At 55.9% G+C, this 22,049-nt stretch overlaps 9 protein-coding genes across 9 annotated transcripts; 8 read left to right on the top strand and 1 right to left on the bottom strand.

The window, feature by feature from the left end:
* Window positions 1-394: 394 nt before the first annotated feature.
* On the top strand, window positions 395-2,307 carry E0L32_011120 (uncharacterized protein; the record flags this gene model as incomplete). Its single annotated transcript, XM_031133814.1, has 3 exons — window positions 395-399; window positions 544-689; window positions 809-2,307. 3 exons carry the CDS (start codon window positions 395-397, stop codon window positions 2,305-2,307), a joined length of 1,650 nt encoding a protein of 549 aa, XP_030988686.1.
* A 243-nt stretch (window positions 2,308-2,550) lies between these two features.
* E0L32_011121 (uncharacterized protein) lies at window positions 2,551-3,286 on the top strand (the record flags this gene model as incomplete). The annotated part of the gene is made up of 3 exons (XM_031133815.1): window positions 2,551-2,577; window positions 2,644-2,776; window positions 2,850-3,286. 3 exons carry the CDS (start codon window positions 2,551-2,553, stop codon window positions 3,284-3,286), a joined length of 597 nt encoding a protein of 198 aa, XP_030988687.1.
* Window positions 3,287-4,000: 714 nt separating this feature from the next.
* On the top strand, window positions 4,001-5,182 carry E0L32_011122 (uncharacterized protein; the record flags this gene model as incomplete). The annotated part of the gene is made up of 1 exon (XM_031133816.1): window positions 4,001-5,182. One exon carries the CDS (start codon window positions 4,001-4,003, stop codon window positions 5,180-5,182), a length of 1,182 nt encoding a protein of 393 aa, XP_030988688.1.
* A 913-nt stretch (window positions 5,183-6,095) lies between these two features.
* Window positions 6,096-6,788, top strand: E0L32_011123 (uncharacterized protein; the record flags this gene model as incomplete). Its single annotated transcript, XM_031133818.1, has 2 exons — window positions 6,096-6,098; window positions 6,147-6,788. The coding sequence occupies 2 exons, from the start codon at window positions 6,096-6,098 to the stop codon at window positions 6,786-6,788; spliced, it is 645 nt and encodes a 214-aa protein (XP_030988689.1).
* Window positions 6,789-7,253: 465 nt separating this feature from the next.
* On the top strand, window positions 7,254-8,108 carry E0L32_011124 (uncharacterized protein; the record flags this gene model as incomplete). The annotated part of the gene is made up of 3 exons (XM_031133819.1): window positions 7,254-7,813; window positions 7,884-7,988; window positions 8,048-8,108. The coding sequence occupies 3 exons, from the start codon at window positions 7,254-7,256 to the stop codon at window positions 8,106-8,108; spliced, it is 726 nt and encodes a 241-aa protein (XP_030988690.1).
* A 727-nt stretch (window positions 8,109-8,835) lies between these two features.
* E0L32_011125 (uncharacterized protein) lies at window positions 8,836-10,194 on the top strand (the record flags this gene model as incomplete). The annotated part of the gene is made up of 1 exon (XM_031133820.1): window positions 8,836-10,194. One exon carries the CDS (start codon window positions 8,836-8,838, stop codon window positions 10,192-10,194), a length of 1,359 nt encoding a protein of 452 aa, XP_030988691.1.
* Window positions 10,195-10,280: 86 nt separating this feature from the next.
* Window positions 10,281-12,421, bottom strand: E0L32_011126 (uncharacterized protein; the record flags this gene model as incomplete). The annotated part of the gene is made up of 10 exons (XM_031133821.1): window positions 10,281-11,073; window positions 11,127-11,227; window positions 11,289-11,348; window positions 11,417-11,578; window positions 11,631-11,651; window positions 11,708-11,833; window positions 11,887-11,967; window positions 12,030-12,106; window positions 12,160-12,202; window positions 12,356-12,421. The coding sequence occupies 10 exons, from the start codon at window positions 12,419-12,421 to the stop codon at window positions 10,281-10,283; spliced, it is 1,530 nt and encodes a 509-aa protein (XP_030988692.1).
* Window positions 12,422-18,270: 5,849 nt separating this feature from the next.
* Window positions 18,271-19,791, top strand: E0L32_011127 (uncharacterized protein; the record flags this gene model as incomplete). Its single annotated transcript, XM_031133822.1, has 1 exon — window positions 18,271-19,791. One exon carries the CDS (start codon window positions 18,271-18,273, stop codon window positions 19,789-19,791), a length of 1,521 nt encoding a protein of 506 aa, XP_030988693.1.
* A 993-nt stretch (window positions 19,792-20,784) lies between these two features.
* On the top strand, window positions 20,785-21,889 carry E0L32_011128 (uncharacterized protein; the record flags this gene model as incomplete). The annotated part of the gene is made up of 3 exons (XM_031133823.1): window positions 20,785-20,863; window positions 20,972-21,551; window positions 21,640-21,889. 3 exons carry the CDS (start codon window positions 20,785-20,787, stop codon window positions 21,887-21,889), a joined length of 909 nt encoding a protein of 302 aa, XP_030988694.1.
* Window positions 21,890-22,049: the final 160 nt, after the last annotated feature.

A 22,049-nucleotide genomic window follows, 5' to 3' on the forward strand; every position in this document is an offset into this window, starting at 1 on the left:
GGGGTTTGCGGGTTGTACGGCTATTGACGTTTATAGTGGCTGAAGCTACCCGGTCAGGTATGACATGTGCTCTACGTCGTGTCGGTGGCGCACCTGACCACCCGATAAGATAGGCAGATCTGGATGGTTCCAGGCCCACAACGTCGTAGGATCAACATTTGTCTGCCTTTCGTAGCCAGTCCAACTGGGTACCTACCTAGGTGTTTCAATTTGGTTGGTAGAACATGAATAGCTACCTACTAAGGTACCTTCTCCAAAGCCTAACGTTTGCTCTACCGGCGTAACAAGTTGTTGCAAGAGCATCAGCCGCTACGTCTGTGCCTTGACAAACACTGCTAGCATCAGGATGCATGCTGCACAATGTCCGATGAGATAGTTATATACCATTTCAATGATGTGGTAAGTCACCGCGGCCTCCAGGATGTCTACCGAAGTCCCGAGGGCGTGTCCCTCGAGAGCTGTACCCTGCCTATGTAGAGAAGTTAGGCCATTTGTATTGACCGGTAGTCAGTACAATCTCTCAGACACCAGTCTGGTGAGTAGGTTTGGCGCAGTTCTTCGAGCCGCAAGGAAAGGCGAAGACCCTTTGAGCGTGTTTGATGATGCCTCAGATGCAATACGGCAAAGGCCCATCATCGTGTTCAGCGGTGATGCTTTCTCCCCATCCCTTGAATCTTCCGTTCTCAGAGGTGAGCATATGGTTCCTGTTCTGAATGAACTCGGGATTGACCTTGCCTGCTACGGAAACCACGGCAAGTCATGGCCCGCCACAAGTGGAAAACACCAACATCTACTAATGGGTTTCCAGACTTTGACTTTGGAGAAGCACGTCTCAACGAGCTGTCGAGCAAGACGAACTTCCCTTGGCTTCTCTCCAATGTGTTCCACGAAGGCCCTGGTACTTCAGACCAGCGCCTACTATCACAAGCTCGCGAAAGCTTTGTAGTGAAACATGGAATCCATAGGATCGGGTTCTTTGGTCTGGCAGGCACCGACTGGCCTTCAGGTTGCCAGAACCTCCCGCCATGCAAGATTTCTTTGCCTACCGACGAGGCCCGAAGAGTAGCCCGGCATCTGAGAACTGTCGACCAGTGCGATTTTGTCATAGCAGTCACCCATATGCGCCTGGCAGACGATCTACTCGTCAGTGATGCCACAAACGTGGGCGATGAGCTCGTGGATCTATTGCTTGGCGGTCATGATCATGATGTCGTCCAGAGGAGTGCAGGAAGCCGATGCGCGGACCCTGCGAGAATCTGTGAAGGGTATAGCAACAAAGAGATGACCAAACAAGGCCAAGTAAGGCCATGCCATCATATGACCAAGGTCATCAAGAGTGGCACCAACTGGAAAGGCCTGTCTGTTGTAAGGCTACGGCCTACACATGACAATGACCGCGTTTCGATAGGAGCAATGGCATTGCACCAATTCACTGACTTGAGAGACTCCCCTCAGTTCCAGGCTATGCAGCCCGATCCAGACATTCAGCGCGTCCTAACAGAGGTGCATGACAAGATACACGAGGCTGTTCAGCACCCTCTCTTGCATTGCTTGACCCCGCTGGATGGGCGGTCCGGAGTAGTGCGCAGCTCCGAGACCAATCTCGGAAATATGATCGCAGATGCTGTCCGGGCTTACTATGAAGTCGAGATCGCCCTGGTCAACAGCGGAGGGATCAGATGCGACACGATCGTGGAGCCCACATTGGAGACTCTCGGTGCATTTCGCAGGACACCGCTGACGGTCAAGGACATCATCAGCATTGTCCCATTTGACAATGCGTTTGTGGTGAAAAAGGTCCGCGGTCAAGTTCTGCTAGCTGCCTTGGAGAACTCGCTGTCCGATGCACACACCGATGGTCGCTTCCTCCAGCTCTCCGGGTTGAGAATAGAGGCAGATTGGCGCCGGCAAGAGGGCCGACGATTGCTCAGCGCATGGCACATGCCTTCAGATTGCCCATCTAAAGAGCAGTTGGTAGATCCAGATATGACCTACACTGTGGCCATGGTGGCATTCCTAGGCCAAGGCTTTGATGGCTATGTCGACTTTCCAAGCCAGGAGACGCTCGTGGGAGAAGAGGGCGCAATGACAGACACGAGGCTCATGCTCAATATCTTTGGCCATGACATGACCTCCGCTACAACGTATGGCCTGCCAAAGGACGAAGAATCTAGCATTGCCGAAGATGACAACGATGGCATCCGCCGAGCGCGCAACGCAATCGTAAAGGGCTATGCAGAAGATGGCCTGCCCGTCGTGGCACCCAACTGTGAAGGAAGGATCATCTTCAAATCGACCCCCAATTAGGAAAGTGCGTGTTGTCATGGTGGGCATCAAATGATAAGATAAAGGCGGCGTCGCCCCAGCAACAATCTCCTAAGCGCATGTTTTTTGGCGGCGCAACGCAACTTCGCGACCGCGCAAGAGACAGTCATCACCAACAAAATCTACGAGAACTTGATCAGAATCAGATTAATTCACATTGACTCTGAAAGCGCATAAGTGAGACACGAACAGCCAAATCTACGCTATCTCCGTCACGTTGCCAAGATGCTTCTAGAGGAAGAGCCCGCGACGGTAAGCAGATACGACACCATCCATTGCGACGCAAGCAGCATGAGACTAACCATACTGCTAAACCAGCTCATCCGTCACACCGTGAAGAACTTCAACATCTTTCCGGATAAAGAAGCCGTCTCGCGCGTGAGCGAGTCTCTCTCTACTCTCCAGCAAGCCCGCGACCTACGCCTCCGCGAGGCCGAGAACTCATTAAAGAGTGCGTCCTAGCCGATTCTACCCTGTCCTTTACGCCTGGAGGAACTCTCTCTCTAATATAAAAATGTAAACAGAACTCTCCCGACAGCTCAACACCCTCTCCTCGCAGCACAACGAGCTTACGGGGTCGCACTCGTCCGCCGCGCACGCCTCGGAGATCGCGCGCCTCGACACGCAAAAGTTCCGCACGGCCAAGGCCGCCTCGGACCTCGAGATGGAGACGGAGCGCCTCGCCTCGCAGGCCGCCGACCTCGCCGCGCGCCTGCAGGAGCTCGAGCTCCAGGGCGACGACGGCGCGCCGCCGGGGGCCGCCGACCCCGTCGACGACGAGGTGCTGCTGCGCCTCAAGGTGTACCGGAGCCTGGGCATCGAGCTCGAGCGCGACGAGAAGGACGGCGAGTGGTCCAAGGCCGTCATACGCAACGACCGCAAGGGCGACGTGCACGTTGTCAACATGGACAAGAAGTTCTCGCGCTTCTTTTACGCGAATTACTTCTGGCAGACCCTTTAAAGATTGGGAGAGGGGGGCCGGTTCCTTTCTTGAATCGGGCTGCATTTGGTGGGAAGCGGCCCCGTATGTACATATGATTGCATGATGGCGTTTGGATGGGAGTTTGTTTGACTTTTCAAGGATACCAGATGGGGAGTTCATGGTGGTGCGCATAACCTGAATGTTGTTTCTGTGGACATCAATCCAATCTTTGAATTCCTTGTTCGCCCGTATCTTCATATCTGTTCCAAAACCTGTGCGTGAGAAATATGATGATATAGATCCGGGGCCAAGCCAACGATTTCCATTCAGTGCAGCTGAGATCGCTGTAGTGTAGGCGGTCATTGCGATGCATGAGGTACACTGCGTGCCACTTGCCTGATAATTCTCTAGTGCATGATGGGGAAATGGGGGGCTCCGAACGGATCTGAGCGCCTAAAACAGGGGTTTTCATGACGTAAAGGCACCCTGACTCATTTGGATACAGTGGGTATCCGGGCGCCCTTTGGTTACCTGACATGATATAGTTAACAGCAAGGATGAAACCCAAGCGTCGAGACAGACAGGCCTTTCCGCCCACGTCTTGCCACGAGCTCGCAGACCATGTGCCAGCAACATATTGGCGGTTCGCAGGATGTTGGAACGGCTATTCAAGAAAATGAAGATGCGACACCACGGGAGAATTTTCCGTGGGAATCGGGAGTATGCGATGCCCACTGCCACCCAACAGACACCATGCCCTCGATAGAAAAGATCCCGGCGATGAGAGCCCAGGTACTCACCATCATGGCCACCAGAGCCCAAGACCAGCAGCTTGTTGGCTCAGTCGCCGGCCAGCACGGGGTGCAGAGCCGAAGCGACCTGGCTGGAGCCCGAGATCCCAGGCAGGACACGGGAAAGGTGGTTCCCGCGTTCGGTTGGCACCCGTGGTTCTCTTACCAGATCTACGATGATACTCTACCGAGCAAAGACCGCACCTACGACCCGGGCCGGGCTGATGGCGGCGATGATGGCCTGCTGCAGGAAAAGGCTCGCCATCTCGCCGCAGTGCTCAGCCCGGCGCCCCAGGACACCGAGTTCGCGACCAAGATGCCAGAGCTGGTCTCGCTGTCCAGCCTCCTCGACCAGACGAGGGGTTTCCTACGGGACCACCCTCTGGCTCTGGTGGGAGAGATAGGCGTTGACAAAGCTTTCCGCCTCCCCCAGCCTTGGCACGAGGACGGAACTCCGCTGAGCCGCGACGAGGGCCTGACCCCGGGCGGCAGAGAAGGGCGGCTTCTATCGCCACACCGAGTGAAGATGGCTCACCAGGCGAGCATACTCAAGGCGCAACTGAAGTTGGCCGGGGAGATGGGACGCGCAGTGAGCGTGCACGGTGTGCAGGCTCATGGCATCTTGTTTGATACCTGCTCGGCCTGCTGGAAGGGCCACGAGAAGGAGGTCATCTCCAAGCGGCAGAAGAAGATGGTCGCCCCGGGGGCCGAGGATTTCTCCTCTTCATCATCCGAAGACGAGGAAGAGGAGAGCGAGGGCAACATCGCGAAACCACGACAGGCCTCGAGGCCTCGACAACTGGATCCAAAACCCTATCCTCCGAGGGTATGCCTCCATTCCTTCAGCGGGCCAGTCGAGGTGCTCAAGCAGTACATGGATCCCAGGATACCGGCCAAGGTTTATTTTTCATTCTCCCTTGCAGTGAACTTCTCTACGCCTGCGAGCCAGGAAAAGACACCGGCGGTAATCAAGGCGTGCCCGCCCGACCGGCTGTTGGTTGAGAGCGACCTGCACGTCGCGGGAGACCAGATGGACGCAGCACTAGAGGGCATGTATCGGAAAGTGTGCGCCATCAAGGGCTGGGCTCTTGAGCAAGGTGTGCAAAGGATACGACAAAATTATGAAGCGTTCATATTCGGATGATGAAGGAAAAGTCTCCGGCAGAGGCACAACTTAGATATGATACGATAATGGGAATGCATCAGACGTCTCCTTGCGGGTCTTTGGGAAAGATGTGCACCTCTGACGCCTACTGAAATGTCCGGAAAGGATTCGTGATGAGGATATTGATCATTACTCCAAGGTTGTTCTGTAGTTGTAGAGCATCGGTAAGATCGGTAAGTGATGTACTACCTGAAACTTGCCGTGGGAGAACTCAAAGAACGCCTCGCATCACTATGATGCATGAAACCTCGTTATAAGCAAGGGTTCTATGCGCCCTGTCTAGGTATTCAAAGGTCGACAAACGTCAAGTCATTGTTAGCGGGGCGGGCTGTGCTGACATTGATGGCGGTGAAAACGCCGAGAGGTGTCGGCCGTTAGGTGGGGTGGTAAAGGACTCGTCAGCTCATGCAAGATGATTGGCTGGGCGGGCGAACCCGCGCCCGATCTCAGTGTCTGAAGGATCGAGGATTGCGCAACCATTTAACTCGAGGGTGGTGTCATCCTCTGATTTATTCCATCTTGTTCCTCTACGCGACCGTGCTACTTTTCCATTGCAGTTATACAGCTTTGTTCTGGTAGCTGGGTGTTGCTCTCAACGCGAGAGCTTCAATCATAGGAACGGCGGATTCGTATTTCACATTCAAGCAGCAAGAAAGCTACATCGCCCTTGTTGGGTCTCGTCAATCAAAGAGCTGCCAACGTCCGATCAAGCGGCGACATATATAATATGCTTTCAGAGGCCGTGTTGCTCTTATCAGTTTCTGCGTTGGCCAATTCGCTCGCCATACCCTCTATCCTGCCCGGAATGGACACCCCGGACCAGGTCGTGGCACAGGACGGGTCGGGAATGGCTGACACTTCGGACGCTTCCCGACACCACTGTTCTTTCAACATGGTAAGTCAGGCGAGACCTCACTTGCGTAATTGGGCTCACACGGTACAGGCGAAGATCATGGGCGCCATTCGGCCTTCACTGCCAGTCCTCCTGGTCTCCATTGGTCTTCTCATTATTGCATTCCACATCGCCATACGCCGAAGCGGGTGCATGGCCTCCCGGGTCAAGGCAATTCGCAAGCGTCTCGCCCTCCGAAGACAAGAAAAAAGAGAGCGACGACTCAAGAAAGCCTTGAATCGCGTGGCCCGGCGCCTTGCCCGCAGGTCTGCGAGGAAGGAGCGTGTTGCTCGATTCAAGTGCCTGCTTTCCCGTCTAGCCTTCTGGCGCCGGGACGCATCGGCCGAGCAGCAGGATGAGGAAAAGGCTCCCTGCTTACGCGAAGAGCCACAGCAGACCAGCTCCATGGCGGACGAGATCGCGGAGTTCCGGGCCGCGGTGAGCATTGTTGACGACATGGTTTCGGACCAAGAATCGAAGAGCAGGCAGTCAAAGCCGGCGGCTTCGGAGAGGTCTGGAACGGCTACTAGCTCTGCTTTTGTAGAGTACGTGCTGAATGATGAAGACCTGCTTCCTACTTACGAGGCGACGCAGTCTGTGTCGGATGGATCGTCCGCCGATGGTGGAGTGTACACCCCGGGCACGAGCAGCTCCACAGCTAGTGCCGATGAGGCATATGATGAGAAGCGTTGATCGTAGCAGTGTGGAGGAGGATAATCTAGTTTCACTGTTTCTCCTTTTGTACATATATCATGGGTAACATGGCGTATTTTTTCCATTTTGTGATTGAGTGGGAGAGGGTCAGCATGTCGGAGACACATACCTGGCAAGTCATAATAAACGGGCATGAGCCATATCGATCATGAGATCCGATTGAAGTCATGTTCCTGATAGTGAAAGGCGATCCTATCGACAGCATGTGATGGTTGTTGTTGATGAGAAATTGTCAATTGCCTCCAGGCATTGGTAGCATTGGTAGAGAGCGAATTGCTGTAGGTGAGGATCCGAGAGTGATCCGTGCACAACCACGTGATCACTCCCGGCTTGCCGACCTTCCATGGAGCCGCTGGCTAAGCTGCCGCATCAAAATTCCCGTCTCGACGAGCATCACTCCACCCCAAACACATTCAATTGCAGCCAATTGACCCGCCCGCAACCATGCGCCGGACACTACGACTGCTCGCAAGCGTCAAGCCGGCGCGGTACCTGGAGCCCGGCACCCAGACCGGCCTGGCCGGCGTCTACACCCACAGCTCGCCCCGGTCCGCCCTCCTGTACCTCTACACCCACACCCTCGAGAAGCTCAAGGCCTTCCCCGAGCACTCGGTCTACCGCCAGTCCGTCGAGGCGCTGACCAAGCACCGCCTCGCCATCGTCGAGGCCTCCAAGCCCGCCGGCTACGACGAGTGGGCCGAGCGCGCCCGCAAGCTCATCGCCGAGAACCCGGGCCAGTTCAACGTCTCGGCCTCGGGCCGCATCGACGGCGCGCAGGCCCACCGCATCACCATCGGCGGCAAGGAGTTCCTCGTGCGGCACATCCCGCCCGAGAAGGACCAGCGATACCAGGAGTGGGACGGCGAGATCGACGAGGGCCCGGAGCTGGAGGGCGCGAGGACAGAGGAGGAGCGCAAGGACCAGGTCCTGCTGGCCACCCGGAAACCCCTCGAGGAGGTCAAGCAGATCAAGTGGGAGGACGAGCCTCAATTGACGGCCGACCAGTACGTTTTGGAAAGAAGAGGTCTTCAAGAGGACTGCATGGGGTAGTAAGCTAATCGCCACTGCGCATAGGATCTCCGAGATCGAGAACAAGATTGGCGCCGGCCTGATCGAGGAAGTCATCGAGGTCGCAGAGGGAGAGGTCGGTCTCATTGACAAGATGCTGCAGGCCAAGGTGTAAGTATCAGCATGTCCTGTTGTTCGCATACGAGCTCGGAGCTGACTTTCGTCTTTAGCTGGGAAAGCTTGGAGGAGAAGCCGGCGGAGGGTCAGTGGAAGTACTTTGAGAGGAAGTAAAGGGATATTGAGATTTGAGATGGATACAGAGAAAGAAAAGCACAGGGACATCTGTGATAGCATTGTACAGTAGAAGAGCATGTGTATAATTCGACTAGACTCTTCGTCTTGATGGCAGCCCGCGACCAGACTGTAGATATGCGTGCGTCACTACTGAGCATCGTAACGCATCCGTGTTGCCTCCCTCCTCGAAGCTCTGCTGCTACACCACATTCCTATCTATCGCCGCCCTAGAGCGCTTGGGTTCGAATAACAGCTATCGTGATTGACAGCCGTTGATACCAGGCGCTCTGTGGGGTGTAGTTCACCGCCCAGCAACCATCGTGAATTTTGCCAACTTTCTTTCTAATGCAAATTCCCAGGCCTGCTATTGCTCAATTTCAACAACACCGAGTCCCCACCAACTAACGGCCTCACCAGCACAGTGCTTGAACGACGACAAACGGCCAGGACCACGGCTCAACTTTCAACTTTTCACCCGGCATTGGTCAAATGGCCTGATATCTTCCTAGTATCATGATGCAATGCGTCTTGTCGGCCCTCAGAAACATTCTCTCAGAGGATCAATTCCCGGCGAGGATTCGGGGATGAATTACCCACGAGCGATCTTGCAGCCGTGATAGACCCCATCAAGGCAAACCTGTAAACCGTTCTATCAACAGCAATAGGCTAGCGAGAGTGCCTGTGTGATACATCAAAGTCACCAACCAAGTGCACACTACTCAAAATGGCGAGCATCCAGCCCCCCACGGCCGCCAACCTCAAACGCAAGCGAGCACCAGCGGACTCACAGGCCTCATCGCAGCCGGGCATCCCATCTCACCTGCGCGACACCATCAACCCGCGGAGCCACTCCCAGAGCACGCTCAGACAACTCCAGGCGGCGGGCCTCTCGGACCAGGACGTCTTGCCCTCCGAGATCGTGCCGGGCTTCCCCCACCGGGCCCTGCCGAGCTACCTCTTCAACCAGGACGACGAGGACGGCAGTGCAGAGATACCCGCTGAGATCGACAGGGCCGAACAACAAGAGGCCCTCGGCGACAACGAAGACGACGACGACGGCGCTGAAAGCGGTAAAGACCACGAGGACCAGGACCCCGCCACGGCCGCCCGCCGCCGCGCAGAGAAGCGCGAGCGCGGCGTCAAGCGCGCCCTGCGCGCCCACGAGCGGCACCTCGGCGTCCTGACGGCCATCCTGCACCGCAGCCTCGACGCCGGCGACCTCCCGCGCGCCAAGCGCGCCTTCGCCCTGCTCGCGCGCTCCGAGGTCTACGGCAAGGCCGTCGACCTGCGGCAGGACCACCTGTGGGCCGTGGGCGCCGAGATCCTGATGCGCGAGGGCGAGGGCGAGCAGCAGCAGCAGGGGCAGGAACAGCAGGGAGGGAGAAGCAGAGGAGAGAGGTGGGGGTCCGCGGCCAACATGCCGCGCGTGCGGGCGTACTACCAGGACCTCATCCTGCACCACCCGTACAACCGCATGTTCCCGCGGGCGACGAGCGCCCTCGACTTTTGGCCCGCGCTGCTGGGCACCGAGCTCTACAACGCCTGGGCCGAGCACGGGCTCGCGCTGCGGCGGCTCGAGGCCGAGGCCGAGGACTGGGCTGCTGGAGGAGGGCCCGAGGCCATGGACTACTCTGAAGACGACGATGACAGCGCGGGGCGCGGCGGGCAGAACGACGACAGGGTCCCCAAGATGGGGCCGTGGGAGGCCAGGCTGCGGGAGGCCAAGGATAGCGTCCGGACGGAGACGATGGCCATGGTCGGGGACATCGCGCGGAGGCTGGACGGGCTGATGGAGAACCCGCCGTATTCTACGAGCCACGAGATGCTCCGGCTCCGCGGGATGGTGTCGCTGTACCTGAGCGACCTCGTGATGGCGCCCGCGCCGAGGTCGGCGAGAGAAGACCGGGACGGGCGGGTCGAGAGGGAGGACGAGAGAGAGAAGGCCAAGGACGCGTTTCGCAAGATCATCAAGGAGAGGGGCGAAGTCGAGGAGTGGATTGAGCACTTTGTATACCCAGAGAGGATGGAAGACGACGAAGACGAGGAAACGATTCCCGTGTTCTCGTCCTTGCCAATACGATAATAATGGATTCATGGTAATCGCGAGCTGCAATTACCAAAAGCATGCATTCTTTCAAGATTTCTAGTCTACGCCTATGTATGACCAATTCACTGCATCGAGTCATCAACGTTATCTGCGTGACTGCCGTCCCTGGCCCAGCGCTGCATGATGACAGCCCTGTTGTTGCTGCCGACGATGACGCACCAGTCGCCCTCGGGGCTCCAGGCGACCTGCCGGCCGACGAGCGAGAACCCGGACAGAACCTCAAACTTGTGGGCCCTGATCAGAGCGTGAGGGTCGTCCATGCTGTACTTCTTCTCCCAGTCGTCGATCGTCTCCCTGTTGTACCCGTGGAACAGGACCTCGGCCTTCTCCGGGTCGGGCGTGCTGACGTTGCCCGACACCGCCGAGTCCTGGGCGCTCGCCTCCCTACGGCGGTTGAGGCTGGGCTCGGGCCCCCTCTTGCGCGGCACGATGGGCTTGAGCCACGGCGGGCGCGCGACGGGCGTGTTCGGGTCCCGCCTCGGGTCCTGCAGGGCGGCCATGAAGTCATGGTAGGTGGTGAAGCGGGCCATGTCCCAGAAGAAGATCTTGGACTGCGCGTTGCAGAAGCCCAGCACCGGGTGCTGGCCGGGCACGTGCAACATGCTGAACCGCATGAAGAACTGGACGCCGCAGCCGGGGGTGTGGAACTGCATGAGCCGGGTGTACTGGGCCTGGCCGGACGGCGAGGTCAGGGGCGTGAAGGCGGAGCGGGTGAGCTTGCTGGTGTCGTGGGCCGTGGGCGCGATGTCCGGTGAGGGCGGCGGGTCTTCGGAGCTGAAGCCCTCGATCCTCCAGAGGACGATGCACTCTTCGTGACAAGCTCGCGACAAGATGCAGTCGCCATAAAAGGCCACACTGTCCATTATTTAGCAGGGTATCAACCAAGTATTCTTCACCGTGAGACGCACCAGTCAATAAGTCCCGAATGGATCTCTGAAGTTGAGAAGTGCGGGTAATGAACGACCATGGGCGTGTCCATGTGCTTCGAGGGTATGTCGGGGATAGTCCACTGGTTGCAGAATACAGTTGTCAGTCGCCTGATCGCCAGTCCGCATTCATAAAGGGCTTACCAGATTGATGATCTGATCGTGTCCAGCAGACAATACATATCGGCCAGAGTCGTGGAATGCCTAGCAACGTCGTTAGCCGGCTAGGGAAAGAGAGTAGGGAAAGAGACAGGGGATAAAGTGATACGTACCACACTCAGAAGGTTCCATGAATGGCCCTCGCCACCTAGCAGACAAACGCACGGCTGCTTTGCATGCTCAGCTGCTAAACTCCATATCCGGACGGTGGTATCGTCGGATGCTGAAGCTATCAACTGAGGGTTTGCTGGGGATGTTGCAAGATCATTGATTTCCTAGAACCTGTCAGAATTCTCGGCTCTGTGGCTTTACAGTCGGCAGACTTACACCTCCATGACCGACAAGCGTCTAGGGAACATGATCAGCAATCAAGGCATCTGCAACTAGGGTGTTGACCGACTCACTGTGACCAGTTTGCCCTCCCGGACGTTGTAGACCTTGACCTTGGCGTCTCGACCGGCCACACACAGGTATGCTGTCTCGGTTGCTGCATCTTTGGTCCAAGTGCAGGAGCAGTTGAGCGCCTCCTCCTGTTCGATATGTCAGACTGGGTGAGCTCCACTTCTGAGGGGTCTGGACTCACATCGTCATCTCGTATAACCTTGAGAAGCTCGCAGGGATTGACGTCTTTCTCCTTAGTAGAGGACAACCGACAGACGACAACCTGGACGAGGTGTCAATTCTGATCGTGAGTTGATTACATACATCTGAGAGTGAACGACCTACATGCTTCTTGCTAACGGCGGCGAAGATAGGGTTGGAGCCGACGGGGTTATAAGGGTAGAACTTGACATCGAAGAACTCTATCTCTGATGTCAGTCGTCACATTCCAGTGAGAATCCTGATCATTGCTCACCTGTATCTGCTAGGCCATCATCAGAGACGTACTGGTGGTCGTCCTGTTTGAGGCACCATCGGTTAGCTTTCGGTCAAGCAAATGGAATGGAATTTATCAATGATGCTCTGCAGGAGGCACTGCAGAGGCTGAATGTAAAGGGGCGTGTATGCCGTCAAGGGGTTTCATTTGAAGCAGTTGTCAGAACAGTACATACCTCAAATCCGAATGATGCCCTCAGCTTGGGTATCTCCCACACGGCGGGTATGCTTGGAGGCGCCATTTTGGCCTAGAAATGATGATCTCGAAGATGGCGCAATGACTGATGGTGACAACTATTTACCGGAGATCGAATCGAGAGAGGCGAACCTTATGGACTCATGTGGGTGTCAGAGGCTGTCCTGATGACAAAGTGTTCAGATGCTCAGCCGCGTGAGGCTTGCACACCACTACTGTAGCTCGCTATAGTCTCAAATTGTCATCAAGCCCGTTTGTGGAGGAAGCTGAAGAAACTTCTCAAGATCCATCCAATCCGACAGGCTTCAAAAGAGCAGTTATGTGACCGCAAGACGATGTCATCAAGGTGCGTAGAGGGTGATTCCCCACATAGGACGTGACTCAATTGGCAGTTTCGTCTGACTGAAATCTCTTTTTGGTGAACTTGTGCAAGATATATTGGGAGTCGTTTAATACATACGATCAATTCCTTGGAGGGCGTGATGGTCTGGTGTTGAAGCTGTAGATGCCTGCACTAAAACGCGGTCAAATCACGGTCCAGTAATCGGTAGTCGCGTTCTGACGTGAGTTCTTTCACTAATATGGGATTGGTGTACCTCTGTGGTAGATTGCCGCTGGAGTAAGCCTGTGGGTTACTTGATTGTACTAGCAACTTGCTCCACAGCACCGATACTCCCCATCTGAGTGAATGGAAGGCCTCACATCGATGAAGATACTTGCAGCAAATGATCATTATCTAACTGATGATTACTTATTTCAATGCACATTTGTAGGTGGCTCATTTTTCATCTCTTGGTGGAATGAATAAGGCTGCAACGTGATTCACTGTTCCAAACAACAGCAGTGTCAAGAGGCAAAGCAGAGAGTGAGCAGTCAATCATCGAAATAAGCAGAAGTGAGCAGAATCAGCACGACAATAGCAGGGCATGGAAAGAGGGTGCCAAAGGTTCTGCTTCTCAAAGGCAAGCCGTCACCCAACCCGGAGATTGCCGTGATAACAGATAGGCACAGATTTCTGTAACCGCATTGGCGGGACCTTTCCGCACCTCCAGGACGCCCGACGGAAGTACTGTCGTCCGTGGATTTCCAGACCGGGAAGGGCGTTGGAGAGTGAGGCTGGCTACACCCAACGGCATTGCACCTGGGCATGGGTAGCACAACTTTCTTGCCAACCGAGAACTCACCAGAGAGGCCACAGACAGGGGGCTTGCAGCTCGGCTGCTAACAACAAAGCTGTACAACATGGCGGATCCTTGGCGTTGGGAAGGAAGCCGCCAGCCAACACAGCAGAGTGATGGACGGATGTCTTCAAGACGAGAGGATGTGCCAGGGTAGCCCGGCTGGGATTCCAAAGTGATGTTGCATGGCCAGGAAGTCTGTGATCCAAGCTCTGGTGCACATCGATGTCTTTGGAACGTTGTCGTGCGATGTCACTTGGACAATGTCTCAAGCGCTTATTTTCACCGTTTCGAGGAGCAAAGTTAGCATCTCATCTCACTTCTCTTCGAGTTGGTCAGAGTTTGCGTCCTGCCAAAGGTAGCGGGTAGCTGTAATGGGTGTGTTTGCTCAAGAGTGGCGCGGGAGGTTCCGTTCAGGATCCTCCGCAATGACTGTTGAAAGTGAGGATGGACCGACTTCTCCAATGAGCCGCTGTCGATGGAGGAAAGGCCACCAGGAATCCCGCCATCGGTTCGGGATGGAGGGACGGGTTCCCCGGCAAGCTGAACCCTTTTGACACCTGCTGATCTTTACGTTGGGAGCGCTAGGCTTCTCGCGTGAACACGAGTGGCAGGCCCCTGCCAACCTTGCTAGCCTGAGACAGCAAAGGGACAAGGATAGGATGGTGTACTTGTAGAATGAGGTCAACCGGTTGCATGCTCTGTACGTTGTAAGCTGCTGCCTACTTCTTGTGGCTTCCTTTGTGATCACTTTGCTTCTGCATTTATTACCCTTGATTTTCATTTGTTCGGGCTGGCAGGCCAGTGTTGAAAATGAGCTGGCAGCCATCTCGATCCCCGAAATCTTTCGGAGTGCAACTCGCACTTCCGATCTCCGATTCTCGGACAAACAAGGAACAGAAAAGGTGTTTGCAGATGGACTGTTACATATCGTAAACCTGGAATCCATCCCGTGCTCCAATCGGCGGTTCGGAGGATGGACGCAGGGAATCCACTGGCGACTGTTCCCAGCCTCGTTGATCCTGGCACCACTGCGCTTACGGATTATGGCAATCGCTTTCCTCCCCTCGACTTCTTGGGAGCTGAGCGTGATGGGCAACGGATCCACCGCCTTCCAAAGTCTACACTGTAGACCGTATGCAAGGAGGGTCCCCGGATCGTGCCACTTTAAGAAGCGAGGTCGTGATCGAGTCCGTATTTAGAGGACGTCGAAACGGAAAAGGTTAAGCGGATGCTGAGCCCTGATAAGGGTTGAGATATGGGATACGCACTTTGTTAGCCTTGCCGGCGACACTGGTTCTCCAAGCTGGAGCGATTCCGACTGTTGTGAGGCTTGGGTTTCTATCACACAGGCGCCTCGACGGGGATGCGTGCATGACGAGAAGGTCCCACGAGCATGAGCGCACAAATGTTTCGAAAATCCCCTGCAAGAAGGCCCAGGAACCTGGTTCTCGTCACCGATGTCGACACACTGCCAACTGTGTGTCCATCGACGATAGGCTCCCACCTATCAGGTTTCCGGTGATGCGGATCAAGACGATGATCCATGCCAGGATATGGCCATTGGCGTGTCTTCCCTGAAAGCGTCGCCCAATGGAAGGACCCTGGGCCCAGAGTAGACCGCTCGCAAGGTCTTCCGAAACAGAGAGGAAACCCTTGCCATGAAGCTGGGAATCGAAATTTTGAGTTCAGCCCCCCCCGGGGCAGGGCCGAGGGGCCGGGCAGGATGAACTGGCCTGCAGAAACCCACGAGATTACACCAACCGAGTGTCATTGTGCATGTTCTGGAAACTATGGGATGCCCATTCGCGATTCTGTACTTGTCCGAGCCAAGAATTCTGAACCTGGAAATCAAGTACTGCAAGCCGCTCGGCCGGGGGGTCGTGACGCGCTTACGCTCACGCTCCAGCATCTGTTGGCAAACAATTGGTAATTACGAAGGCAGTGAGACCCATGCAGGCGTGGCCGGTGAACAGGTTTGGCCAAGAAAGCGCCTTTGCACACCGACTTGCATATCTTTCCCTTTCTTTGTATGGGACTTGATGGGAGGGAGTCGGCCTGGATGAAGTCGCCGAGTCTCCATACTGGATTGAGTGAGGTCATCATCGTAGCAACACCAAAGATGTCAAGGGACAATGCCATTGTACAAGTACTCACGAGCTTTTGTCGGATGCGCATTTGTGGATATGGATTTTCCTTGCATGGAGCAGCCAAGCATGTGTCTGTTCCTTGCGCCGGGCGCTGACTGTGCCTGCTTGGCCTGGCCTGTTGCCCCTCACCGTCAGGCCTGCCCGCAGTCGTTGCTCGTCAGAACTCACAATGAGCATCAGAACATTTGCTTCATTGCTGCCGCATATTAGCAGAGGAGGGTGGAGCATCCCGACCCAGGGTTGCCCATGAGAGCTGATGTCGTCTCGAGAGCTATCCCCTGCCCGCGCGAGCTCTAGACCCTAAACTGCAGCGCTTGGGAGCGTGGGCGGATGCGCGGCGTTCTCCACACCTCCAGCTGCAGTCTCCCAAGTCCCTCTTGGCCTGCTCCCTGTTCTTGCGAACCCCCCGGCCCCCTGTCCGACTCCTCAACCCACCCCATCCAATGTTGTCTGATCCTCACTGGCGAATTGGCGAATAAGCTCGAGCGACTTGAGGGTGGCTTGGGCGAGCGACAGAGAGAGAGAGAGAGAGAGCAGGAGAGAGGGAAGCTCGGAGCTCATGGGAATACATAATCAAGAGTGTCTCCTCATTTGACGTCTCGGCGCTCCTCTCTCTTGATGATTGATTCTTTCCCAACTTCAGTGTTTCCTGGAATCACGCTGCAGACCCAATACTCTCGCTAACGACGGGCAGCAGGCCTGTGACGACAATCAGACGTGTGCTGCAGTGGTCTCCCGCTTTCATCACAGATCCGGCTGCATATGCAAACAAGCCCAAAAGCCATCTCAAACGATCTGAGTTGCAGCCTGGCAGAGAGTCCTGATTTCGACTAACGTCTACCTACGAAGTACCTGCTTGCTAGCCGCAGACGACAAACACCACCCAGGGTGCAAGGGCGACGATCAGTACGCCATAGTCGGTCATCCCCCCCCAAACGCCTATCTCTTGAAGGTTTACGGCGGTCGGGGTTGGCACTGGAGCTATTCGCAGCCAGACCTGGAGGTGTGAGTGCACCAACGGGAGCTTCATTCCTCAAGAGTCCGCCCTGGCGGTCGATCCCCTCTCCGGCGCCCCCGCCGTCTCCACCTGGGTCCTTCGACCCAACCTTGAAGACCCCAACCTCAAGACACCAGGGCTGTGTGTCGTCACCCGGCGACTGTCTCTCTCTGTCCAGGTGGTTTGGAAGCATCAAACTGCCTACAAATCCCGCGCGTCCGTTGTCCTCGGGCCCGCAACGAGACCAAGACAGTAAAGAGGTGGCTGTGGAACGTTGCGTGGAAGTCATTCTCTTGCGACCAAAGCGACGAGAGTCGCCTTTTGGGGAGAACTCACTCACTGCATTGCACACAACTGGGGCCCGAATCCCCTGACCTCGCCAACGCAGCCTGCAGACTGCCGTCTCCCGTCGTCTTGTCTCCCGTCTATCATCGCTCTGGACCAGTCACTTGCGTCAAACCAGGGCCTGGTAGAACGATTGAACGCTCGTTTGACTCCAATTTTAGGTGACACTGGGAGACTTGTGTGCTACTCGAACCGCCCGGCGTCGAAAGACAAGTGAGAATCTTTGGGGAATACGGGAACGTCTGTACAGTGATAGTCTCGCCTGGCACGCTCTCCCACGCTTTGGCGCTCTTCGACCAAAAAAAAAAGGCGGCGCACCGTTCCGAACACAACGTCTCGGAACTTGCCATCTGCGGCCTGCTTAGGAGCTTTGGTTGACACAACCTAGACGAGGACCGTTTGTTGCCTCCCTCTGCCAGTGTGCCGTGTCTTAGGGCGGCTCTCGTTGACCTGCACCGGCTTGATTTGGACCCAGAATTTACTTTCGCTCCCACCACCATCGTCCGCATCATCATCATCACCATCGCTGTTTTGCTCTGGCCTGCCCATTTCACCACTCAGCGTATGGAGGATAGTATCCGTGCTTGGTCGCCCGTAACCGAAGAGTTGCATTTCTGTATCAATTGGCCGACACTCTTCAACCCCAATGGAACACACGTTTATCACTATTCATAGTAAGTACCTAGCATTCTCCAGCAAATCGCTAGTCATGCGCGGGCGGGGAAATACCACGTCGTCTTGTCGTGCATCTTTGCTGAACCGGGACCTCCGATGCCAGATCTCTCGCCAGAGGCAAACATTCTCTTCGCGTCCGAGTCGATCACCGACATCCTCGGCTACCAGCCGGATGAGGTAAAGGGGAAATCATGCTTTGATTACTTCCACCCGGACGAGGTACCCTTTGCGCGCTCCGTGCATAGCCGAGGCGTCTTGCTAGACAAGGCTGCCGTCCTGCACTACGCGCGCATATGTTCCCGCAGTAATCAATGGGTGAGCTGCGAGTGCTGTTTCACGATCGTCCATGATGTGTTGGTGGCGTCGACAAGCATCTACAGGCGGGGTGCCAGGAGCGAGAGTATGTACATTCCTAACCCAAAACCTCGACATATCAATGCAGGGTTTGTATCAAGCTCAGCCAGCTGACGATTGACGGCCAGGACGAGCGATGGAGGCCCCCCAGATACGGCGGATATTCTCCTGTTCGCCCCGGGATCCTCGATATCACATGCTGGAGCATCTGTCACCCAAGTTCAAGATGCCGCCTATGGAGAGGGAACCTCGCGCTGCGCTGATCCTCAACCGCTTCACGAGAAACCTCACAGTCATGTTTGCCACAAACGCAGTCTCGTCCATCCTGGGACTTCGCCCAGACCAGATCAAGGACTTGAGTTTCTATCGATGCATTCAAGAAAACTGCCTCCCCGAAGCCCTCAGGTGTTTGGAGAGCGCCAAGGCGAACGATTCCATTGCCTACCTGCGGTTCTGGTTCCGTGATCCCCGAGCGGAAGAAGATTTCTCCGACACTGAGATGGAAGCACAGGAGGATGGTAACCTGAGCTGTTCTACGAGCGACTCGGAGAGCGGTGGGGCTCAGCTCGACAACGAGATGGATCTCGATTCAGAAGATGATTCAGGCCCAGAGATCAAAGTCGAGCGGGAGCCCGGCTCCCCGAGGAATGGCCTGTTACGAAGTCTCAGTACACAGGCTAGTGAGCGCCGCAAGTCCTACCAAGGCTCGGACGGCGAAAGCACGGCGGTTCCGACAGCATTTAGCAATGGCTCTGGTCAGGCGGTCCACAACAATGGAGCACTTGTCAACAGCGGTGGAGCGGCTGTTGATACGAGGCGTCAGCTTCTGCCTTCGATAGAGCTTGAAGCCGTTGTCTCCTGCACATCTGATGGGCTGGTGGTGATCCTCAGGAAGGCCCGACCCCCGATCCCGGCTCCGCACCCGCCGCTCGTGTCCTGGGAGTTCCAGAATGGACTTTTCGCGGCGCCATGGGCGCAACAACCAATCCGACCATCCATACCACCAGAGCTCATCTATACATTCCGACCGCCCCTGCTGCCTCAGTTTATGCCGCTCAGGGACAGCGTCAAGGCTGCGGGCGGCCCACCACTGGAGCAGCTTATGAGATCCATCCGAGATGTTGCGGTCTTCGCGTGGGCCCTGGCTGGTATCAACGGCAATCTGGTATCACACAGCCACGGCTTGCCGGCAGGGGAGTCTCAACCACCAGAAGGACTACCGATATGGGATCCGAACGCAGGAGCGCGGTCGTACCTCGGCCCCGAGAACCAGGCGTCTCAGCGATGGGAAGAGCTCGACAGGGCCAGAGGCTCGGGTTTGGACACTTCTTACGGAAATCAGTACGTACAGGAAGGACGGGGTTACGCTCAGCTGCAGCAGCAACAACATAGCATGCTACACTGCACTGAGAACTACACCTATGCTCAACAACCTCAAGGCTGGTCCCGGCCGCACGTCACTCATACCACTGTCTACGAGCCCGCTCCACATCCCCACGTCGCCCATGCACCTGCACTCAACTATAGACATTTTCAGCAGCATCATTATCCGGCCTCGCACGCTCCGCAGCAGCTGCAGGCTCAAGCAGATACAGCCTTCCATGGCTTACCCCAGGAGGCGAGCTCCTCGTCGGCTTCCAGTCCGGTGTTTCCGACCCCATCGCAGTCTGGGAGTTCGTCCGACCAAGGCCAGGGATACAGGTCCCTCTGGCGCTGATATGAGTCGTTGATGTCAGCCGTTGAGAAGGTGGCCCGGGTCTCATTGACAGAACCCCCAATCCTCAGACTTTTCATTTATCTCCATCCCATAGTCATGGCGTAGTCGGCCTTTTTTCTCCCCCATTTTTGCACAGGCACACATCCATCATCGTCACCATCACCACCACCACCATCATCATCACTATCATCGATAGGAGTCATTCAGAAAATGGCAATGCAGCATGGCAAGGGGAGAGGAAGATGAGCGCTACCCTCAAGATGCCTGTGGCCTGGTCAAAAACCTAATAGTCACATCGACTGAAACGATGCGGTGTTCTTTGACATCTCTTTTCCTTTCCTTTTCTTTTCTTTCTTAGTTCTTTCCTTCTCTGCATGCATGCCATCTATGACTTGGTCCATCGAAGTAGGGAAACATGAAGTCTTATCAGAGACTGTGCATTGAAAGGCGTGAAAGACCGCTCGGCGAAAGATACCCCCAACATGTTTTGTATGCATTTACCAAGCTCTCTCGGTGTAACTCGAAAGATAGCTCCTTAATAATGGGACAATACGATTCGTATCTGACTGACGCCAACATGGACTTGATGTCTTCTGTTTTCCACAAGGGAGATAAGAAATGAGAGCTGAAGACAGGGAGGAGGGCCTGGGATGGATGGAAGTCAATGTGGTGGTGTGGTGGTTGGTGGTGGAATGGGTGGGGATTTCCGAAAGGCACCAGGGAGCTTGGACCACCTGCACATGCGTAATGCCAACCCAGTGGGCAGGACATTTACGACAAAGTACTAGCTTGAGGAAACGTGGATTCTCGTCTCGCAGGCACCCTTTTACAAGTCCCAGCTAGATATCCTGCTGCTCTCTCAATCAAAACCAGACCCGACTGCTTCTGAATCGCCACAAACCGAAAGACTTCAAACTTCTAGAACGGTTTCGAGCAGAACGAGCCGCATCTTGAATATTGTCACTCGCCAAGCGCAGCCGAACAGGAGGAGCAATGGCATCGTCAAGCAGGAAGGACTACATGCAGACTCCCCAGGTCGACGATGAGGACGACCTAATAGATCCGGATGAGGGTATGTGCTTGCGTTCGCAACTGACCTTTTTATTCCATTTCATCACGGCCATCGCCCAGTCCCCTTGAAACCAACTCTCGCTAACCAGCCCTTTTGCGGTCCTCACAGCCGATCTCAACGACTTTGACGACCCCCTCGGAAACCAGCAATCCCGAACGCCGCTGACTGGCAACATCGGCTCCTCCTCCGCCTCGTCGTCACGGCCCATCAACGAGAACTACCTCACGTCGCGCGTGCCCGGCGAGGACCGCACGGCGCCCGTCAACACCATCGACGAGTCGGTCTGGGACACGCTGCGGCGCGACCTGCTGGCCGTCTGGTCCAAGATGCGCGAGGTGCTGTACCCGCGCTACCTCTTCGGCGGCACCATGTTCGAGTCGGAGGACGGCCTGCGCGGCGCCTACGCCAACCTGCGCAGCGCCGGCCTGTCGGGCACGCGCGAGGAGCTGACGGGCCTCGCGAGCCGCGTCATGGACGCCGAGTCGCTGCTCAACCAGAGCAACATGACGCCCGGCCTGCGGGACTGGGACCTCTGGGGCCCGCTCATCTTCTGCCTGCTGCTGAGCCTGCTGCTGAGCCTCAACGCGCTGCCCGACCAGCGGGAGATACGGTTCAGCGGCGTGTTCGCCATGGTCTGGATCGGCGAGGCCGTCGTCACGCTGCAGATCAAGCTGCTGGGAGGCAATATGTAAGTCGGCCTCACAAACCCCCCTGTCTGCTCAAATCGAGACCCTATCCCAAAGTGCTGACTGACGTTTTTTTCTTTCTTCGCCCAGTTCCTTCGCCCAGAGCGTCTGCATCATTGGCTACACGCTGTTCCCTCTCGTCCTCGCTGCTATGATGTCAGCTCTCCACCTCCCCCAGATCGCGAGGATCCCCGTCTACCTGGTCTTGGTAGCCTGGTCTCTGGCTGCTGGCGTCAGCATCCTTGGAGGCAGCGGCGTGGTCAAGAACAGGGTGGGGATTGCAGTCTACCCCCTATTCGTCTTCTACCTGGGCCTGGGCTGCTTGTGCTTTATCAGCTAGATGGCCTCTGTCTTGAGGAACGGTTTGGGCGTGGGCTCGCACATTGGCCCGGCTGGCTGTGGCTCGGCCCAGAGGGTATATCATGATGACATGTATCACTACTGTAATTTGGCTGGATGACACGAATCGAACACAAGTTAATGCTCTCTTATGCTCGTGC

Source organism: Thyridium curvatum (assembly GCF_004353045.1).
Source record: "Thyridium curvatum strain D216 chromosome Unknown NODE_98_length_142638_cov_87.939612, whole genome shotgun sequence".
NCBI lineage: Eukaryota > Fungi > Ascomycota > Sordariomycetes > Thyridiales > Thyridiaceae > Thyridium > Thyridium curvatum.